At 44.2% G+C, this 23,642-nt stretch overlaps 1 protein-coding gene across 1 annotated transcript; it reads left to right on the top strand.

Moving 5' to 3' along the window:
• Nucleotides 1-3,792: 3,792 nt before the first annotated feature.
• Nucleotides 3,793-8,940, top strand: LOC119302644 (disease resistance protein RGA5-like). The gene is made up of 3 exons (XM_037579685.1): nt 3,793-4,158; nt 4,253-5,264; nt 5,697-8,940. Exons 1-3 carry the CDS (start codon nt 3,906-3,908, stop codon nt 8,785-8,787), a joined length of 4,356 nt encoding a protein of 1,451 aa, XP_037435582.1. The 5' UTR covers nt 3,793-3,905; the 3' UTR covers nt 8,788-8,940.
• The last annotated feature ends 14,702 nt before the right edge of the window (nt 8,941-23,642 follow it).

The raw sequence follows: 23,642 nt of genomic DNA, 5'->3' as shown, positions 1-23,642 counted from the left end.
TTTAATGTGAAGTCGAAGACATCCGGAGTATCATGAAGGGCTCACCTAACAGAGCCGAAGATATAAAAGCCGGATACTACATCGCCATTGAGGAGTCGAATACAGTTCTTTTTGTTTTGGGATACTCGGGGGAGGAACCCCCCTTGCAATGCCGAAGACAATATGTGTGCCGGACACATCGTCATTGAAGCCTGGTTTGGGGGCCACTGAGGGAGTCCTAGACTAGGGGGTCCTCGGGCGTCCGGGCTATGTAATGTGGGTCGGACTGATGGGCCGTGAAGATACAAGATCGAGGTCTTTCCCCCGTGTCCGGATGGGACTCTCCTTGGCGTGGAAAGCAAGCTTGGCATTCAGATACGAAGATTCCTTTCTCTGTAAACCGACTCTGTACAACCCTAGCCCCCTCTGGTGTCTATATAAACCGGAGGGTTTAGTCTGTAGAGGCAATCATAATCATACAAACTAGACATCTAGGGTTTAGCCATTACGATCTCGAGGTAGATCAACTCTTGTAACCCCTATACTCATCAAAGTCAATCAAGCAGGACGTAGGGTTTTACCTCCATCAAGAGAGCCCGAACCTGGGTAAAGATCGTGTCCCCTGCCTCCTGTTACCTTTGATCCTTGGACGCACAGTTCGGGGCCCCCTACCCGAGATCTACCGGTTTTGACACCGACATGCGGCGACGGTGGAGGGTAGACACAGTCCCCCTTCGTCGATAGCTAGAGCGCCTCCTCGAGGCTAGGCCAGCAGGCCTCCTCCTCCCGCTTGGACTCCTTGAGGGCATGCTGGTGCGTCTCCTCCAGTATGGCGAGGTATGCCGCCTCGGCCTCCTCGTCATCCCAGCCACCCATATCAGGGGTGGTGGTGCAAAGCCAATGTCCATCTGGACGGCGCCGCTGTGCACGTCATGCTCTCTGGCGAACCAGATGTCCCAGTTGGGGGAGTTTGGCGCGTACACCGGGTCGCCGTGCTACTCTAGCGTTAGGAGGGCATGGCATTTGCGGATCTCCTCCGCACACGCCCGCACGGACTGCGGCACCGCTGACACCGGAATGCGGTGGGGTCGAGGTGCCAGCCATGAGGGAGTTCCACGTCGTGACATGGCAGCGGGACGCGGTACTCCCAGCGGCACCGCGCGGTCCACCGGGATGTACAGACGGTCTGATGGCTGGCGAGCCCTCCCCATCGCTGGCACCGGCAGCCACCACGCCGGTCCGCGCAACGAGCTGGCCTCATCCTGCTTGGGATTGCATTTCCTTTGCCAAATAAACCTGCCATGGCTAGGGCTAGGGATTCTGTCTACCTAGGATGGGGCCCGCATCGCTAGATCTGGAAGGGCGGAAGAAGAAGTGGATGAGGTCGGCCCCCTGCATGCTTACAAATTAAAAAGCATGGATTCCGGACGCTTTCATTGGCTGCCATGTGGTCCCGAGGTGGTAGGTACGCATTGACTATGACCACGATGGTGGTTGGCCGGCTGACAAGTGGGACTGAGGCAGACGCGCGGCGCGTCCATCTCGTGTCTGTGTGGACACAAATCGAGCGCAAAATTGGGCCGGAAATTCGTCCACACAGATAGGGAGCGGACGAGATTTGGGTTTGCGCTGGCGCGTTGGCCTGGTGTTTTCGTATATTTCAACCCAAACAAACATGCGTGGACCAAATGCGTTGGAGCTACCCTTAGTTTTTCTTTTTTTGACATTTTGTTTTGAAAAAAAATGATATTTCATTAATTATAAATAATCAATACATCATTCATGAGGATCATTACAATTTCATTTAAAGGCTCCTCGAACCAATCCGAAGTAGAAGAAAATATAGCTATTCTAGCAAGCTCATGAGCTACTTTATTTCTATTACAATGTTCGAATCTAGTCGTAATAAAATCACATGCATAGTAAAAGCAATCATCGAAAGTTGCCGCCGCCGCACCCGCCTCCTTTCTGCATGGTGTCAATCACTTCCATGTTGTCTCAATTAATAATAAGGCGATTACACCCCACTTTTTGCGCCAGTGTTAGGCCAAATTTGAGAGCTAAGGCTTCTGTCATCAAAACATCCGCACAATACTAAATCTTCCCATTTTCTCCAGCGATAAACCTACATACCCTTAGGCCTTGTTTGGTACTAGGGTTTTTGAGAGGATCCAATCCCTTTCATTTATCCCCAATCCACTAGGTAGGGGTAGTGTATTGGGTATTGAGAAAATGCACTAGAGTTTGAAGATTTGTGATGAAATATGGGGATGAAACATGTCAAATACATTATAACTAAATGGTGTTTTGAGATTTTTTTTAGAAAAAGAGGATGACCCCCGGCCTATGCATCTGGGAGATACATATGTCCACTTTATTAATTATTTTCACAAGACCTTGCAAAGCCATACAAACATCAAGACTAAAGTCATCGTCTAAGCAACAACTGTCGCTACACCTATCTAATTGATGAAGGGACGCAGATAGTCTGGGTCTAATACCAAATAGACATCGCAGCCAAACCTAAATAGTATCTAATACCTAAGGTCCCAACCAGGATGCCTGCCGGGTATGGGGCACCTACCAGTCCGGCGCACTCCTCAATCAGGACGCCTGCCGGGTATGAGGCCGCCGCCGCCACCTGCCACCAATCCATCTTCAGAGTTGTACCGTTGCATGTACCGAGCTAGGTCTCTCTGCCATCGACGCCACCACGACGCCCGACAGCGTCCTCCTCCTGCGCGAGTCCATCCTCCCACAGCGAACTTCGAATCTGCACTGCGCCACGCCATCAAGATCCGTCGCCATCAGTGTGTAGGATGAATCACCGCTCCACCAAAGAATCCGTCCTCTGGTCCCTCGATCACGTGTGTACCTCCAAGAATGACGCCCCCAAGGAAGAAACGACACCAAAGCGCCGCCGTCATCCGATCTAGGGTTTCCCCAGAGGTAGCAGAGAGTGGCCTTGAACTTCTCCGCGGCGATGCCTTCAAGAAGGGAACAACGCAGATAGCGCCGCCACTGTCGACCTTAGCAGACGCCGAAGGCAAGTTTTCACCCAGATCAGTTCGAAGGGATCCAACTCTCGTGCACGGGCCGCCGTCACCACCAGCACCACCAGGCAGAACCCTGAAGCACCGGCAGATCAGCGAGCCACCGGCACCACCGCATCCAGATCGCCGGTCACGCCGGGCCGCCGCCAACCCCCACGCCGTCCGGGTCAGAGACGGTGCCGCCAACCACGCACAGGGACCACCGCCGCCTACACACGTCGGAGCGCCGCCAAGAGCCCAGCGCCCGCCACCGCTTGCCGAGGGTCGTCGCCGCGCACCCTGAGCGGACTCCCATGCACACCAGGAGAAATCGCAAGCGTGAGCCCTGCCGTCGGCCCCAAGCCTGCGCCGGCGCGCCGCCAAAAACCGCCGCGATCCGCCCGCGCCAGATCCAGCGAGTCGTAGGAGAAGAGATCCCGCCGCCGTCGATGCCGACCGGGCTTTGCCCGGCGGCGCGCCCCGGTGGCGGCGAGGAGAAGAGGTCGGGGGAGGGACGAGAAAGCGGCGGAGCTAGGGTTCCCCCCGGTCGCCGCGCAGGGGCGACACGTGAGGAGTCAGGAGGATAAAGAGTCGTGTCCCTCGGATGTGTGTGTGGACTCTGCCTATCAGATTACCAAAAAAAAGTGCAGCGAGATATGTGGGGATTTAGGAGTTTGACCGGGATAATCCTCGTCAATTTCCTAAAATACGCTAGTACCAAACAAAGCCTTAGGGTTTAATTTTAGGGGTTTGCTAGAGTTGGTCTTACGGCCTGTTTCGTCCCACGGTTTGCCCCCGTGTGCTTTCTACTCAAGTCGAAACCACCTCGTGTCCGTGAGGGCGAGAGGACTGAGTAAAACAATGGTGCGGAGGAGGGAGCTACGTTATTGAGTGATGGAGGTGGGGTGGGCATTGAAGAAGAAAGGGGAAGAGTGGAGGTCGGCGCTGCAGGAAAGGGGGGCAGAGCACACTTCTTTTCTGGCCGAGGAGCATTCTGGGCAGGTTACTTCCCTTGTGGATCTAGCGGATCTGGAAGAAGGGTTGACCGACAGAAGCATCAACGATTCTGGATTTTCTTCCACTTCCTTCCCAACAGAGGGGGAGGTGCTTGGGCAGCATAGGAGTGTCTTCTTCGATCCAACCAAAGGTGAGAGCTTCCATGCTTGCATTCTCGCCTGATGCAATTCGGAGCATTCTGTCAAACTGATTCTAAACTTGGCCTTGAAAATTTCTTTGCCAAGGTTTATGGGAGTGTCGGCACTGCGATTGGACACACCAATTGATTAGTCCCTGCAGAAATGTCGATTTCCCAAATTATCAAAGGTGTGGCCAAGTTACAATGGAGGCCCCCTTTGACATGGGGTTCCTTCTTGGCAAGCTGGGCATGCTGCTAGCTCCTCAGGGGTGCAGGCTGCCGAGCCGGGTTAAGGACAGAATGCACCTCCTCAAAGAAGATGTTGAAGATTTAAGCGAATACCTTGCTGAAATGGCAGAGGCAGAGGACCTTCCCCTGACGGCCAAGCGCTGGATGAAAGAGGCGCGCGAGCTGGCCTATGACATCGAGGATAACATGGACATGTGTCTACGGCCTGCCATCAAGACCACCAGATTCATCTGCAAAATCGGCCGTGTTAAGATTCCCAAAAGGCTCTTCTCCAAAAGAGTACTTCCCAGAGGGCTCAAACAGATTGCCTACACAGCTCAAGTGCCAGCAGAACATGGTGGGAAGACCAGATCAGTCTGCAAAGCCATTCGTGTTGTCATCAATTGTCTTCCCAGGAGGCTCCGGTGGTACAAGCATATCATGGAGCTGATATCAGATTTCAGGGTGTACATCCAAGAAGCGATTGAACGGCATGAGAGGTATGAACTCCACTGCTACAGCACGTTCAGACGTAGATTCGTGTCCGCTGGCTGTACACTTCCAACGCCGTATGGAGGAATTGCCAACATGGTAATTGATGGCCGGGTGAGTGAGTTCATCGACTCATTGGATAATGATAGGGATCAACAGCTCAAGGTGGTATCTGTTCTTGGATCTGGATGTCTTGGTAAAACTGCACTTGCACAAGTGTTGTACAACAAATTTGCGGGGCAATTTGACTGTACAGCTTTCATCCAGGTGTCCAAAAGGCCTGATGTGGTGAGACTTTTCCGCGATATGCTCACGCAAGTCCAGGGGCAGCAGCCCACTGAGGATTCTAAGGAACTTGACCTTGCTAGCAGTATCAGGAAACATCTACAAGATAAAAGGTACCACCTCTGCTTATTGACACATACCCTCCTAGCTACAAAAGGTGAAGCCAAGCCCTTCTAACTTTGACTGCTTACATATAAACAATTATATCGAGTTATAATGTGAAAATAGAATTATTAGATTTTTCAAAAGAACACTTTGATAAAGTAAGTATATCTTTCGACTAACATATGCATATACAGAAAGAAGATGGATAAAAGTGTCTATTGGAGACCATTCCGGTGTCTAAAACGACATCTATTTAGTGACAAGAACTTACACAAAATGTGTTAGTGAGACCAATCCATCACATGATGCCATAGACCTGGTTACACCTTGAGTTGCATGCTTATTATGCTTTTTTTATTTTTTTTATTCTGCTCCATTTTAACCAATTTTGATAGTATCCTAACATAATGTATACATGCATGAATTTTGTTCACATTCAGGTACTTAATTATTATTGATGATATATGGACTGCATCAACATGGGATATTATTAGTCATGCTTTTCCAAAACGTAATCGTGGAAGCAGAGTTATAACAACTACACAAATGGAAGAGGTTGCGTTAACATGTTGTTGTTATCACTCAAAGCATATTTTTGAGATGAGGCCTCTCGATCATGATCACTCAAGAAAGCTGTTCTTTAACATACTTTTTGGCTCTGAAAGTGACTGTCCTAAAGAACTCAAAGAAGTAACAAATAAAATTGTTGAATTATGTGGTGGTTTGCCGCTAGCAACAATCAGCATAGCTAGTCTACTATCAAGCCAGCCTGTTATAAAAATGGATCTTTTGGCGTACCTGTGTGATTCATTAAGCTCCTGTTTGTGGACATCTCCTTCAGAAGGAACAAGACAAGTATTGAACCTCAGCTACAATAATCTTCCTCGCTATTTGAAGATATGCCTGCTGTGTCTTAGTATGTACCCGAAGGGCCACACAATGTGGAAGGATGATTTGGTGAAGCAATGGGTCGCTGAAGGTTTCATCCATACAACAGGAGTGCAAGACATGGAGAAAGTTGCAGCAAGCTATTTCGATGAACTTATCAAGAGAAGATTCATCCAACCTCTATGTATCAAGTACAACAATGAGGTGTCGTCCTGTACTATTCATGATGTGGTACACGATCTTATTGCAGACAAGTCTAAAGAAGAAAATTTCAATGTGGTAATAGATTCTAGTCGAAAGAATGTGGCACTTTCTCATAAGGTTCGACGCCTATCTCTCCTCTTTGGTGATGCAAAATATGCGAAGACACCAGAAAACATGAGAAGGTCACAAGTTCGGTCGCTTACTTTTTTTGGATTATTTGAGAGTATGCCTTCTATTTCAGAGTTTAAGCTTCTTCGTGTGCTAAGCCTTCAATTATCTGGTTATGGTGGCCGTGGCACCATAAACCTCACTGGGATTTCAGATCTGTTCCAACTGAGATATTTAAAGATTGCAAGTGATATCTGCATACAACTACCAGAACATATGCTAGGGCTACATTGTTTGGAAACACTGGTTATGGATAGTGAAGCTACTGCTGTTCCATGGGATATTATTCACCTCCCAAGCTTGTCTCACCTGAGTCTGCTTGTTATGACAAATTTGTTGCATTGGCTTGGCAGCATGAGGTTCGTTGGCAAGCTGAACAACCTGCGAGATCTTCATCTGACCTTTTCCGTACCGTCTTCAGACTATCTGAAGAGAAGCATAGAAGCTCTGGGCTCCCTACTCTCAGGACATGGCAACCTGAAAACTCTAGCCCTGGTTAATGGCCTCTGTCACAGAAATACCGTGGTTCGCGGTGCTTCAAAAGTGACTGTCTCCTGGGATGGCTTAGTACCTCCTCCACTTCTCGAGGTGTTTGATTGGTCGCTACGCAGCTGCATACTGTCCCGTATTCCGAAGTGGATCGGAAAACTTGGTGAGCTCCACATTTTGAAGATTGCAGCAAGGGAACTTGCGATGGATGGTATTGATGCTCTCAGAGGTTTGCCCGCCCTCACTGATCTGTCGCTGTATTTGCAGACGGCTGCTGTTGAAAGGATTGTCTTTGACAAGGGGGGGTTCTCAGTCCTCAACTACTTCAAGCTCAGGTGCAGTGTACCTTGCCTGAAATTTGAGGCGAACTCAATGCCTAATCTCCAGAAGCTCAAACTAGGTTTCAATGCCCCCAGACCCCTCATAGACCAGCATGGTGCTAGTACGGCTATAAGCATTGGCCACTTGCCATGCCTTCGAGAGATCTATGCAAAAATCGGGGGTGCATGTGCTGATGCAGAGTCTGCTTTAGCAACTGCCATTAGCAATCATCCGAGCAATCCTAGGATCAGTGTGCAGTTGGTGGATTATACTTTTGATGGTGATGAGATCACGCATGATAAAAATGAACAAGATGAGGTTGTGGAGGAAGACCGAGTTGGATACTTGAAGAAGCTACTTATGTCTTGTGCTCGAGCTGTGGATGAGAAGGACAGCTTGGCAATCGATATGACGGTTCCGGAGTTGGGGGAAAATGTTTCAGTATCTGGCAAGCCACTCCAGAGACTTGGAGAGTACATGGTTGAAGGGCTTGTTGCCAGACTTGCCTCCTCCGGCCATTCAATCTACAGAGCTTTGAAGTGGCAAAAGCCACATGGCTCTGAAATGATATCCTACCAGCGTGAATTGTATGCCGTCTGCCCCTACTTAAAGTTTGGCTACGTGTCGGCAAACGGTGCAATTGCAGAAGCCGTCAGAGGAGAAGATATGATTCACATAATTGACTTCCGTATCTCTCAAGGTGTTCAATGGATTTCTCTCATCCAGGCTCTTGCGGCCAGGCCTGGTGGACCACCAACTGTAAGGATCACATGCATTGATGATTCTGAATCAGCTTACGTGCGAGGAGGCGGGCTAGAGATACTCGGGAATACTTTGTCAGACATTGCTCGCGAGTTCGGGTTGCCCTTTGAATTCCATGCACTAGATATCTCTGTCAGCGGAGTGGAAGAAGGGCATCTTGGAGTCATCCCTGGGGAAGCTGTGGCAGTGAACTTCAACCTGACACTGCACCAGATTCCTGATGAGAGCGTGAGCGCGGCCAACCACCGCGACCGGATCCTTAGGCTGGTGAAGCAGTTGTCGCCCAAGGTGGTCACCATTGTGGAGCAGGAACTCAACACGAACACAGGCCCCTTCACGCAGAGGTTCGCGGAGACACTCGACTACTACACCGCCATTTTCGAGTCCATCGACGTGGAGCGCCCAAGGGAACCGAAGGAGAGGACCAAAATGGAGCAGCACTGCCTGGCGAGGAAGATTGTGAACATCGTCGCCTGCGAGGGTGCGGAGAGGGTGGAGCGGCACGAGGTCTTCAGCAAGTGGAATGCGCGCCTCACGATGGCCGGGTTCAGACCGTTGCCACTGGGCTCCCGGGTGAAAGACAACCTCAGGACGCTGCTGCACTACTACTCGTCGAACTACAGGCTCGCCGAGAGGGACGGGGTGATATACCTCGGATGGAAGAATAGGGCCCTCGTGGTATCGTCTGCATGGCACTAGTGTTATAATGTGATCTAACGACCAACTTCATGCTTGTGCTATGTCCTCATGATCTGGGTTGTTTTGAACCATGTATTGTGTGAACTCTGAACTACCTGTTTCTTAGTAATATGTGGAATTTGATCATATTTCGTGATATGGGAGGGTTGTTCATTTTTATCCTTCTCTGTTTCAGACACTTCTTCCTTTTAAACCGAGTACCGGAAATGTGTAACCACAAACATTGCAACGTAGGCAATTGAGTTGAGGCCACAGATTCCAGGGTGACATTGTACCAACTACATGTTCCTGGTTCACAATATTAGAATAGAAAGTCCTGAAGGGTGATTGACCACTGGTGGTAAGTTCTCTTCAGATTTTTTGAAATGAAGAACAATATCAAGGCATGCTATTAAAGTTATTTAAGTCATGATCAGTCGGATTACAAATTATTGGTGATTCAGTTCACAGTACAAAACCAAATAGTAAAAAAAAAAAAAAAGGCTAAAACCTACAAGGCGTGGCTCGTCTAAAAAAACTAGAAGGCATGGCTGCACGAATTAACAATTGGCTACAGTGTAGGTTCAATCGACGGCTCGACTAGAGAGCATGGTTGACCTAAAATGAAGAGCGTCGACCGGTGAAGGCTTGACTTCAACATTCAAGACATGTTCTGGAGAGGGCCTTGGCTACCTGCCGCCTTGTCCGCTCGCCCTGAATCGACAAATGCGTGAACGTGCTTTGATACCTATTCCCAACACCACCCATTCCTATCCCAAAGACTCCCGTTTGTGATGCTTGTGCCAAGAGTTTGGTGATCCTTGAATCGAATCTCTTCCTCTTACGACTTAAACCTAGGTTGGCATGCTGCTCTAGAATTTGGGTGGCTCATGCCTGCTAACGCCTAATAAGGCTAGAGTGGTGATCAGGAGAGTATCCTACTACATATATATAGGCTGGCCAACTTGGCGTTAGTTCCTGTCTCGTTTTACTAGGAGAGAAGTGCATATTACACCCCTCAACTCTAGCCCTAGTCTAATATACACCCCCCAACTCCAATACCATCTACTTTACACCCCCAACTCTCAAAACCAGACGGAATTCAACCCTCCCCTCCCCGTTGACCGGTTTTGACATGTTGACTGGGTGAACAGTAACAAAAAAATCAAAAAATATTTTGGTTTTTCCAATGAGTGAACAGTAAATTCAAAAAAAAGTTGGAAATAAAATTCAACAAGCAGTTTCGATTTTTTACCTGGTGAATAGTAAATTCCAAAAATACTTTTTTCCAAAAAAACCGAATTATTTTTGCGTGGACGATTTTTCAGCGCGTGATGTCTGTGACAATTTTCAGCTTGTTTGGACATTTCAGTGGTCTCTCAACAAAAAAAATATATCAGCCCGAACTGTTAACTGTTTCATGCAAATATAATTCAGAAAAAAAATTCCCTTAATTTTTTTCCTGAAATTTACTGTTCACCTGGACAAAAAATCAACATTTTAAAAAATCAAAATTATTTTTATTTATTTATTTAGAACTTTTTAAAATTTTACTGTTCAGCCGGTGAAAAAACGTAAATTTTTTTAAAATATATTTCTTTTGAATTTACTGTTCACCCAGTCAACAGGTCAAAACCGGTCACCGGAGAGGGAAGGGTTGAATTCCGCCTGGTTTTGAGAGTTGGGGGGTGTAAACTATATGGTATTGAAGTTGGGGGTTGTATATTAGACTAGGGCTAGAGTTGAGGGGTGTAATATGCACTTCTCTCTTTTACAAGAGAACTCGAATATATATGTGCTTCAATGTACGCATTACCAGCTCTGTACTTTTGATGGTTCGGATGTATAAATCAAAGTCATCAGAAAAGGACATACTCCAACTTGATGCAGTCACACATGCAGGGATAGAGGCAGGGGTGGGCGAGGTGGGGCCATGGCTCCCCCCATGGTATTTTATTATCTGAAAACACCCCTATATTGTTAGTTCAAATGCTCTATTTTTTAATGTTTGCCCCCCTCCAAGCTTTTACCTCTTCTATTGGCCCCCCTTTATCAAATTACTGGCTCCTTCCCTGCACATATACCTGTAGCAGCGCTAGTAATTTTTTTAAGACAAAGGCTCTTTATTACCTATGTATAACAATATAATGCAAATACAAATCTGACTGCATAACTGTTTTTTGGTCAGAAACCTTGTCGATAAATCGGAGCACACACAATCAAAATCTAACGTGGACCTTTTTTATTTTCTGATTTACATGCATTAAGCAACATTGCTTACTGATTCTAATCGATTCATTTGGTTTGCATAGCTCCTCGCTTACGAAACTTCTGGACATTTAAAATGATGGCACCATGTTGTGCAGTCACCAATCAGTGTAACTGTAGGCATAGGGTCAACTTTAGCATCTCCTAAGTATTCTTTAAGGTTTATTGACAGTCGGACACCATATCATAACAAGCACTTAGGTACAGTTGGTAGAAGAAGAGAACAATTAATTAAACTTATAGTTCTTCTAGTGGTTTTTTGAGTATCTATGTGCACATTCTCTAATTATTGTAATGGTGTAGTAGTGGCAGGCTCATAGCTGTGTAGTGGTGATTCAGGTATTAAATGGGAATCCTATCCTACCATTTCCATGTCATAGTTAAAATAGTTTTACCAGTCCTGGCTTATTAATCAAATGGAGGAAAATATGTTTAAGTTTCAGATTGAGATCCTAAAGCAACAGATGCTATAACAAATTAAGTTGATCTTAGTGGTCTCCGTCCAAGAACTTCAGGCTAAAACCCGATTATTAGGTTAATCATGGTTCTCAAATGTTCATTTGAAATAGCTAAGTATTTTGTGAACCACAACTCTTGATGCTTAACCTAAAGTTAGTTTCCTAAATACTAATTTTACTTAGTGGAACATGAAGATGCTACAGGAGTAATTGCTCCTACAAATATGTTGGAGTACACGCCTCCTAGGGGGCTTCGCGGGTGAGAGTGCCTTTCGTGTCGTCCGTTAGCGTGCCACGGGGGCCTCTTGGGGGCTCTCCGCCGTCCGATCTGCCCGGACGACGCGCACTCGAGCAACCCACCTCGGGGTCCATGACGGGTGGACCATGGGCGCGTGTGGGGCCACCGTCATGAGGCGGTTTTGTCCGCGCCCACGTCGGGTGTCTCTTGTGTTGTCCCTGCGTGCGAGAGAGGCCAGACCCGCTTGTCGGTGTCTTTGCCCATCGGGGGACTAGTCCGGTCGTGCCAGGCGAGCCCCCGCGCGCGGCTTGCTAGTGGGGGGTGGGGGTGGGCTTGGTTTGCCTGGACGTGTAGGGGTTGTCCTGCACGGACGCAGAGGGGCTTGGCCACCCAGACACTAGTCGTCGCTGGTTGTGACCAGCTGACGTGGTATGGAATGTGTAAGGTCGGTTTCCCTCCCCTGTGCATCCGTAAAAGTGCCTTGCGTGCTCGCCCATTTGGTACGGCCTTCCATATCCTCTTCTTCTCACTAAAGCATGCGAGATTCTCCTTGTGTCGCTCGCTTCTTCGGGCAGTGGCAGAGCCAAGGGGGGGGGGGGGCGTGTAGGGGCCTGGCCCCCCCTAACGATCGAGCGAACATTGTAGGCAGCAATCTGTTAGCGACATGATTTGCAACGTAGAACGTACGTTAGCCCCTCTATTATGTGAATTCTTGAGAAAGGAAAAAAAGGCCCACGTACAGGCCCACTAATTAGGCATTTTCTAAGTCCATTCCAACGCAGGCTGGACTTTGCTCAAAAAAAGGTAGATTGGACGATTGGCCGGCCTCCGCTAAATCTCCGTGATTAGCGCGTGCCTGGTTAGGGATGCACCGCTGCCGTACTAGTATGCCTTTGCCGCCTCCTTGCCGTGGGTCTTTCCTAAGAAAAGAACTGATTCATACGGCGACACAAGCTGCTTCACTCACCAATTCTTTAGGCTGCAGTCAAAAAACTAGCTAAGGCCTAAGGATAACAGATCACATTGTCTATTAATCTCTCTCTATTCTCATCTTGTATCATGTTGAACTTCTACATCAGAATTTACTTATATTGGCTGTGATGATTTGTGATGGGTCGCTGCGCTAGGGTATAGGCACTTGCAATCGTTCGAAATCTCGGACCCGTCAATGAGGAGGGGCTGGAGTTGATTCTATAGGTATATGGCAACATTGATCATTTTTTGCAAATTAAACAATAAAATATCCTAATACAACCAACGATGATTTGCCATTCAAACCTATATAAATGGAAACTAAAAGCCAACCATATGGTAATACATGATAATTCTTGTTTGTGTATGTTAAATTTTAATATGAAAATGGTTTATAGCATGACACTTCATGTCATATTTTAGAATAGTTTGATTACCAACTTCGTCCTCTTGGCACATATCTGAAGCTATTGACCAATTAGCTATCGCTAGACACCCTCCAGCTGCAAATAAAATTTGTGTGTCTAGGCAAAGTTAAATTTGAATGATACTTGAATATAGAATTATTGGGTAGTATGTGAGGCACAAAATATTTTCTGGCTTCATCGTCGTCTGGCCCCCCCTTATGCCTAAATCCTGGCTCCGCCCCTGTCTTCGGGTGTGTCGATGTGAACATGGCATCCATTGTCGAGGCGGCCATCGTTGCGTGCTTAAAGTAAGCGAGGGCAACGGAAAGCCGAGGTGGCCGGCGGCTGTTTCCGTTTCCTTTGGGAAAAGGTACGGGAGGAGGCTGCGGTCGCCATGGTTTTATGAGCTTCTTCTCGTTGTTCCTTGGTCGGAGGAGGACGCGGCCTTTGTGAGCAGAGGCCCCTGGAGGTGTTGCGTCCTTCTTCTCGTCGCTCGGTTCCAATGGTTCTTGGACCGTGTTGGATCTTTTGGTTTGCTCTTTTCTTTCTCCTCGTAGGATTTCTGGCATGTATATTAGCTAACCATTTGTTGTTAATATATTCAAAACTATGCCCACAAAGCACACCCAAACCTTACACCAACTGATCAAGAAGGTGCGGGACAGCGAACCAACCTGGTGTTGGATGATTAGAGAGACTGTGGTATCTCCAGCCCATCAGGGTTTAAATCCTGATGCTCGCATTTATTTCTGAATTTATTTTAGAATTTTCGGTGATGCACATTCAGTGGGAGGAGACGTTCCCGTCGACGAGGAGGTGCCTACGATGACTTCGTAAATTTTTCAAAAAAAAATATTGGACGACCACAACCAAGCCATCCAGATCCCGGAGCGTCAAAAACAGGGGTAGGTGCTCCAAACCATGCCAACGGGCCAGCCTCAACGACATCTAAAAGCAGACCAGGCATTCGCGGACACGCTAGCTAGATGGAGCCAGGAACAGCGAAAGGCCGAGCACGCAAAGCTCTTCTGCATCCGAGCGACACCACCCGGCAAACGGGCACGGCATTGCTGCCATCAAAGCCACACCGCACAGAGGCAGAAACCGAGAAGAGAGCTTGCCTAGATGAGTTTGTCCATATAGAGAATTTGCCTAGGCATCAAGCCCCAACAGTGCATAACCATGAGTGCCTACAATTGTACGTGGAAAATGTGGCTATAGCCGGGCGCGGCGGAGCGCGCCTTCCTATTTAGTAATATTTGCCGTCCTTATTTTAGCGTATTTGGTCGGGGTTGTTTTTTAGTACTCGTATGCAAAATTTAATTTTAGGAACCAATCCTATTTTATTCATCCCTCTTTCAGACACTTCTTTCTATTGAATCGAGTAACGGAGATGGTTAGCCACACTCATTGCGATATAGCCAATTGAGTTGAGGCCACATAATCTGTGGTGGCATTTTACGGACTACATACTCCTAGTTCACGCTAAACATCAGAATAGAAAGGTGGTCGGTAGTTCCTCTTCATATATTTTCTAAAAAGAAGAACAATGGCAACAAATGCCGGTCTATCTTAAAGTTGATTAAGCCAAGATCGGCCGAAGTACTCCCTCCGGTCCTTTTTACTCTGCATATTAAAATTTTCTAAAGTCAAATTTCACAAAGTTTGACCGTATTTATATGAAAAAATATCAACATCGTTTATTTCTCTTGAAATGAAAGTTGAAAGCGGGTTAATTCTTTTACAGACGTCTTTTTTTAGGCGGTCGACATCCATTATGCGGCATAGGTGTTACATCGTGTATACAACTTAATCGCACACCACTTAAAGCAATGGCTCGTAATGCGGCATCTCTTCCACTACCAGCGCCCTTTACCATAACTTCTACTCGTTGCAAACCTACTGTACGAATAGCATCTACTGCTGTTCTTTGACCAGCATAGGGTGATGCTTTTCTTGAGCTTTTGAATCCACAAGTACCGGCCGAGGACCAAAAAACCACCCGACCTTGTGGGTATATGAAACTTTAAGTCATGACACATCTAGTGGTATTGATTTCAGATTATGAATGTTGGCACTTTTTTCTAGAAAGTTGGCCAAACTTTACAAGGTTTGGCTTCAGTCAAATCTTATATGCGAACTAAAAAGGACCGGAGGGAGTACAACATTATGCCGATACACTACAATGCAAAACCAAAATAGATTTTTCAAGGGGTGTAGTTGTTGGAATTTTTTTTGGTCTACCCCCTAATTCCTCTGCGCTTATCCGTGGTGCCGCTCACAATTCGCGTATCTGAGGCTAGGGGGTAGGGACCTTCTTATATTGTCTTTCCAAAGAGTCCGCCTCTTATACAGATATAAGATTCCTAGTCTTTTCCACTAGTTTCCGGGATAGAGTCCAGATCAAATTACCAACCACGATCATATTTGTCTGTTTAACGGATTCTACCCGTTTTGTCCCCGGAGCACGCGCTTGTGAGCAACGCGCCATAATAGAGTGTAAATTCCTCTAATTATGTAGATCAACATTAGGGCTGTAATCTAACTATACGATCTAGCTCCTTCCAATTATCAGTGTACCCGGGTAGTCTTTCCAATATAAATAGTATATTGTATTCCACTGATAATTGACCAGCTTCCTTAAGCATACAATTTAAGTATGTTCCAACAAGTGATAATTCCATGCTAAACATGTAAAGCAATTCCATGTACAAATACATGTATAATTCCATAATGAGGTATTCTGAATATTTAACAATTCCAGGTAATTTGAATATAGTTGCAGGACACATAATTCCAACATCTCCCACTTGTCCAAAACGATCATTCAAATATTCGTAAACCCATAGCCTTAACATGCTTGCCAAATACCTCCTGACTAAGAGACTTAGTCAAGGGATCAACAATCATATTAACACTACGTTGGAAACCCACAAATATATATACGGTGATATTTCCTTTTAATATGTTTCCTTGCTGTGACACTTAAGATCACTAGAGACCTTTAGTTTCCGCCTAGTTATTCCAGCATAGCTGTCTTTGGCACCTCGAGTATTATTTTCTCGAGTGTAATTCCACCTTTATAGGCACCTTGAGTATTTTGTTTCCTCAAGTGAAATTCTGCATCAATTATTTTCCATCACATATATAATAATATGATTAATTCCGCGTCGAGTCAAGTATAAGATAACCATGTTGAATAAAATTTGAAAACCACATAAATATCAAATCCAATAAGTAAATGAAGTTCCATGATTAACCATGTTAGAAATTCCTGACTTCGATCAGTGAACCTGCACCATATTAGTACTAACGAAAGATATGAATATGCGCACCTGGACTTATTTCTCATCTTGTAGACCTCATCAATGTGTTTACCTTTAATATAAATTTAAGAACAAGTGACAGGTTGTGATGCACTTTCCACAATCTTATATGATGTGTGAGATTCCCTTAACTGCTCATCTTTCCTTCCACTGCCTGAACGCAGCATAAATTCCGTAGCTAAGGTATGATAATATAATGAAGATACATACGAACTCCAGTACCATTTATTATTCCATTTTTCCTCAGTAGTTCAAATATAATTCCTGACCGAGTATGATTCCCTTTATCAAAGGTATTTTAACACATTTGCAATTTTCCATAGAGAAACACTTCAAAGTATTTTCTATGTATTTCCACTCGTAAAGTTAAATAGGATTTTCAAATGTTCCTTTCATATGAAAGTTAAAACATGACCAAGTTTTGTAGATGACTGCCTTGATTCCTTTAGAAAACCATATGACCTGCTATTCCATTGATGTGAAGGTTCTTATATGACCATACATTAATACACTCAATTAGCAAACCATGTCTTTAGTTCCTCTTTCCCAAAATTCCAGGGGAGAGAGTTTCCACAAAGTATATTTCCCTTTATGTGAAGAATTGAACAACAAGAGTGACATTATAATATTCCAGTGAGCCAAATTTCCTTACAAAATATAAAAACACTTCCAGACAAATAGGCTTGCGATTATTTGGTATGATATTAAGTTCCCAAACTATGCTCTTCCTCATCTGAGTTTATTCCTTCCCGCAATTCTTCCACCCATAGTTGACATTGATGAAAAAAAACTTTCTTAAGAGAATTTAGTGATTCCTCTAAAATTTAGAGTGACATCCCCCAATAACACATAATAATTATCCAGACGTCCAAGCTAATTCCTCACACTTATCCTAAGCATGTTAGTATTGGGAGTTTCACTGCTTGTAGTTTCCTTTGGGGTCAAGATTATTCCAGTATGATTGTTAATATTTCCACCCTTGATCATAAAAATAATTGTTTTCCTACTTTCCACCAGTTTTCCTTTTTCAAATCAAAAATAAAACAACCCTTTGATCCACTAGAATAGCCATGAAAAAATTCCTTGTGTGCACTTTGTATTAACTGAGAATTTCCTGTCAAAATAGAAGATTTCCTTCCAGTCTACAAGACATATAGTGACTGTGCTAGATGAATAATGATATCAACAAACGACAGTGTCCAATACATCTTTAAAAAATACAAGGGAGTATAAAAGACATTCAATAATTCCATGATATTTACATGTTCAATTGATATATTACTGAAGTGTACTTCCCCCACCAATTGGTTGTTAAAACTTTGGTAATCTTTAATCAACCGATTTTCCACTTCAGTACAACATGTGACAAGCACAATAAAACATTCCGACTTGTATTTTGAAATAGTATAAACATAACCATATCATGTGCAATCATCAATGATAAGATAAAAATAAATAACATGACCTCTAGTGGGAATGTCCAAAAAATAATACCATAAGTACCACAAGAAAAAGTGTGAAACCTTTTTATTTCCTTCCACCTTAAAAAAGAAGGTGTGCAAGTAAAAATACTCATTATATATGCTTCCCAAGTACCACAATCCTCCCACTAAAGTTTAGAATTCCAGAATCAGTAAGCCACTCAATTCTTACTCAATTCTGTTCCATGATATCTGACCAAGTCGTCCATGACAAAATGATAAATTCCAAGCATGTGTTCCCGTTAACAACATTCCTCTCCGTGAGTTATCTTCCCCAAATGACAATCTGGGTTGCTAACTTTCAATGGACCATCAAGAAAGAATAAACCATTGTGTGAAATTCGGTAATGCACTAATTTTATCATTGAGCAATATTTCCACTCTTCCCTTTCCAAATAGTATTTCATAAACAATGGGTTTCAAGATAGAACCATAAATCAAATCCCTTCTTACTAAAGTTGCACAGAATGTCCTATAACAAAAATACTTTTCCTCCACAAGGGAGTTTCATGGCAAATTTTCCAATTCCAAATTGTATAAGATTTAGCAGCAATGACGAAACACATAAATATGGATAATTTCCTTTGGCTATCAGCATGTCAATAAAATTGCTATTGTATTCCAGCAATAAGACATAGCCTAAATCCATTTATACTTGAAAAAATAGCACCAAATAAATAAATATAGTGCAAATATTATCATTAGGCATACCAGCAAATGAAGAGCAAATTTCCTTGTCCTCGAAGCAACTCACATCTTCCTCCATAAACAAGTGATGCAAAAATAATATGTACTTCTCTGAAATCCCTTTCCAGGTTATGCGTAACTTTCCGCAGAATAATTCAACCATTTGCTGATCAACTTCTTCCAAGGAGTAGACATATTTTCCTTGTTATGACATACATGCAGTTGATTAGCAAACCATTAATGAGTGATGTAATAAAATATAATAATCAACAGATAGGATTCGTAATTTGCTTCTTTTTCCCCGTAGCACCCGTGCACAAGTGCATGCGCGGCTCTTCCGGCCGGCCTCTCGACCGTGCAGACATGTTAGACACAATAAATAACAATAGAAATTCCCTCTCTTTCCTTCAAATAATGGCTTGAAATTCCAGTAATTTTTAAATGAAAAATTGCTGTTCTTGATGATATAGATAGTAGCGGCAGCAAGCGTTGGCATGACCTGCAGTTTTCGAGCAGTTGCTCGTTCAACTTGGAAAGTCCTTGAGTGGAGATTTCCTGTTCCTTGGTCAGCAAGCTGCCAAGTTCAGGTCAATTAGAGATGAGTTTGATCCTGTATAGCTGTCGACGCATCCGTGCCTATTCGTGCAGCAAGTAGGAGAGGCCGCAAACTTCTGAACGTCCCGACGGAGCGATGCGAGGACCATGTGAGTCGCGACTGTTACATGATGCCAGAGTAAATCTTTAACTTCCAGATCCGATTAAAATAAAAGAAGAATCTGTTAACAATTTCCGGCAGCAAATCTTTGCCGTGTTTCCGATCACACACACACGCATTGGATCACCTTCCAGCACTCCTTCCTCACGTGCCCAGAATTACCTCATGTGGCTTCACGAAATATCAACGCCAGTAGTACTCCTTGATCTCCGTGCAGCAAGTTTAACCTTCCATGCCCCACGTGATGTCACGATTAGCTTCCTAGATTTCTGTCACGGCTGTGCTTCCGGTTGATCAACGCGCAAAACTTCCAGCAACCTGCAGTGCGGCGCGCTTGCTGCTTGATTTCTCGGTCCACATAAATTATTCAGCAGAACGATCCAGCAATTTGTACTAGTCTGACTCGATCCATGTGCCCCTTTTGCTTGGACATATAAAAAGTACTGTACGTACCAAGAGGTACACGTAGCTATAGGAAAATTGCTGAATCAAAGAGCAGATCTGAAACCAGGCAGACTGCACGCGTGGGATGCGATTGTATAAGAGAACCGATCAACATACGAAGGAGAGTACGCAGCGGAATCAGATGCGACCGACGGCAATCACGACGACCGCGGATAGTTTGCACGGGACTAGGGTTAGAGCGATCGAACCTTGCGCTGATGCCAATGTTGGAAGATAGTTTATACTCCCTTGTGTGCACTTTGTATTAACTGAGAATTTCCTGTCAAAATAGAAGATTTCCTTCCAGTCTACAAGACATATAGTGACTGTGCTAGATGAATAATGATATCAACAAACGACAGTGTCCAATACATCTTTAAAAAATACAAGGGAGTATAAAAGACATTCAATAATTCCATGATATTTACATGTTCAATTGATATATTACTGAAGTGTACTTCCCCCACCAATTGGTTGTTAAAACTTTGGTAATCTTTAATCAACCGATTTTCCACTTCAGTACAACATGTGACAAGCACAATAAAACATTCCGACTTGTATTTTGAAATAGTATAAACATAACCATATCATGTGCAATCATCAATGATAAGATAAAAATAAATAACATGACCTCTAGTGGGAATGTCCAAAAAATAATACCATAAGTACCACAAGAAAAAGTGTGAAACCTTTTTATTTCCTTCCACCTTAAAAAAGAAGGTGTGCAAGTAAAAATACTCATTATATATGCTTCCCAAGTACCACAATCCTCCCACTAAAGTTTAGAATTCCAGAATCAGTAAGCCACTCAATTCTTACTCAATTCTGTTCCATGATATCTGACCAAGTCGTCCATGACAAAATGATAAATTCCAAGCATGTGTTCCCGTTAACAACATTCCTCTCCGTGAGTTATCTTCCCCAAATGACAATCTGGGTTGCTAACTTTCAATGGACCATCAAGAAAGAATAAACCATTGTGTGAAATTCGGTAATGCACTAATTTTATCATTGAGCAATATTTCCACTCTTCCCTTTCCAAATAGTATTTCATAAACAATGGGTTTCAAGATAGAACCATAAATCAAATCCCTTCTTACTAAAGTTGCACAGAATGTCCTATAACAAAAATACTTTTCCTCCACAAGGGAGTTTCATGGCAAATTTTCCAATTCCAAATTGTATAAGATTTAGCAGCAATGACGAAACACATAAATATGGATAATTTCCTTTGGCTATCAGCATGTCAATAAAATTGCTATTGTATTCCAGCAATAAGACATAGCCTAAATCCATTTATACTTGAAAAAATAGCACCAAATAAATAAATATAGTGCAAATATTATCATTAGGCATACCAGCAAATGAAGAGCAAATTTCCTTGTCCTCGAAGCAACTCACATCTTCCTCCATAAACAAGTGATGCAAAAATAATATGTACTTCTCTGAAATCCCTTTCCAGGTTATGCGTAACTTTCCGCAGAATAATTCAACCATTTGCTGATCAACTTCTTCCAAGGAGTAGACATATTTTCCTTGTTATGACATACATGCAGTTGATTAGCAAACCATTAATGAGTGATGTAATAAAATATAATAATCAACAGATAGGATTCGTAATTTGCTTCTTTTTCCCCGTAGCACCCGTGCACAAGTGCATGCGCGGCTCTTCCGGCCGGCCTCTCGACCGTGCAGACATGTTAGACACAATAAATAACAATAGAAATTCCCTCTCTTTCCTTCAAATAATGGCTTGAAATTCCAGTAATTTTTAAATGAAAAATTGCTGTTCTTGATGATATAGATAGTAGCGGCAGCAAGCGTTGGCATGACCTGCAGTTTTCGAGCAGTTGCTCGTTCAACTTGGAAAGTCCTTGAGTGGAGATTTCCTGTTCCTTGGTCAGCAAGCTGCCAAGTTCAGGTCAATTAGAGATGAGTTTGATCCTGTATAGCTGTCGACGCATCCGTGCCTATTCGTGCAGCAAGTAGGAGAGGCCGCAAACTTCTGAACGTCCCGACGGAGCGATGCGAGGACCATGTGAGTCGCGACTGTTACATGATGCCAGAGTAAATCTTTAACTTCCAGATCCGATTAAAATAAAAGAAGAATCTGTTAACAATTTCCGGCAGCAAATCTTTGCCGTGTTTCCGATCACACACACACGCATTGGATCACCTTCCAGCACTCCTTCCTCACGTGCCCAGAATTACCTCATGTGGCTTCACGAAATATCAACGCCAGTAGTACTCCTTGATCTCCGTGCAGCAAGTTTAACCTTCCATGCCCCACGTGATGTCACGATTAGCTTCCTAGATTTCTGTCACGGCTGTGCTTCCGGTTGATCAACGCGCAAAACTTCCAGCAACCTGCAGTGCGGCGCGCTTGCTGCTTGATTTCTCGGTCCACATAAATTATTCAGCAGAACGATCCAGCAATTTGTACTAGTCTGACTCGATCCATGTGCCCCTTTTGCTTGGACATATAAAAAGTACTGTACGTACCAAGAGGTACACGTAGCTATAGGAAAATTGCTGAATCAAAGAGCAGATCTGAAACCAGGCAGACTGCACGCGTGGGATGCGATTGTATAAGAGAACCGATCAACATACGAAGGAGAGTACGCAGCGGAATCAGATGCGACCGACGGCAATCACGACGACCGCGGATAGTTTGCACGGGACTAGGGTTAGAGCGATCGAACCTTGCGCTGATGCCAATGTTGGATTTTTTTTGGTCTACCCCCTAATTCCTCTGCGCTTATCCGTGGTGCCGCTCACAATTAACGTATCTGAGGCTAGGGGGTAGGGACCTTATTATATTGTCTTTTCAAAGAATCCGCCTTTTATACAGATATAAGATTCCTAGTCTTTTTCACTAATTTCCGGGATAGGGTCCAGATCAAATTACCAACCATGATCATATTTGTCTGTTTAACGGATTCTACTTGTTTTGTCCCCGGAGCACGCGCTTGTGAGTAACGCGCCATAATAGAGTGTAAATTTCTCTAATTATGGATCAACATTAGGGCTGTAATCTAACTATACGATCTAACTCCTTCCAATCATCAGTGTACCCGGGTAGTCTTTCCAATATAAATAGTATATTGTATTCTACTGATAATTGACTAGCTTCCTTAAGCATACAACTTAAGTAATTTCCAACAAGTGATAATTCCATGCTAAACATGTAAAGCAATTCCATGTACAAATACATGTATAATTCCATAATGAGATATTCTGAATATTTAACAATTTCAGGTAATTTGAATATAGTTGCAGGACACATAATTCCAACAGTAGTCAAGCACACCAAGAACTACCAGGCGTCCTAACGACTAGATAGGAGAGTACGGCAAGCTGGAGGAACAGAGGAGACTTGTGCATGTGTAAACCGGTGAAGGACTCCTCAAACATCATATTCACGAAAGTCAATTTGTGGTGCTCTCACGGAGAATGTCGTTGCGCCCCTGCAACCTGCCGACTTGCCTTGCATTTATGTACTTCCGTTTGACACCTATTTCCAATGCTACCTATTCCCATTCCCGATACTCTCTTTTGTGATGTTGTTAGTACCAAGCATTTTCTGAGACTTGTGACGAGAGTCCTCGCATCCCAAATAACCTGCATGACAAGTTCCCTCTAGGATCTCCTTGAGAACATCCACCGCGCCTTTGTCCGCCGCACGAATCCAAGCCCATGCTTTGTACTGGCTGACCACAATATCGCTCTCGTACACCTCCTGGCGACCAATGTCTTGCCCGCCCCTCTGAACCTGACATTCATACATTTCAATATAATATTGCTTATGTGACAGCTAATTAATAAGGAGAGAGAGGTTTGTGGTAACTTAGGTAGTTACTATAATATTACGTATTTCAAG

The sequence above is a fragment of the Triticum dicoccoides genome, chromosome 5A (assembly GCF_002162155.2).
Source record: "Triticum dicoccoides isolate Atlit2015 ecotype Zavitan chromosome 5A, WEW_v2.0, whole genome shotgun sequence".
Taxonomy (NCBI): domain Eukaryota; kingdom Viridiplantae; phylum Streptophyta; class Magnoliopsida; order Poales; family Poaceae; genus Triticum; species Triticum dicoccoides.
This window is presented reverse-complemented; position numbering and strand designations above follow the sequence as displayed.

Excerpts from the sequence above, each read along its gene's own strand:
- LOC119302644 (XM_037579685.1), top strand. The coding sequence starts at position 3,906 with ATGGAGGTGGGGTGGGCATTGAAGAAGAAAGGGGAAGAGTGGAGGTCG. Across the intron at positions 4,159-4,252 it reads CTTCTTCGATCCAACCAAAG|GTTTATGGGAGTGTCGGCAC; the intron begins GTGAGAGCTTCC and ends TTCTTTGCCAAG. Across the intron at positions 5,265-5,696 it reads AAACATCTACAAGATAAAAG|GTACTTAATTATTATTGATG; the intron begins GTACCACCTCTG and ends GTTCACATTCAG.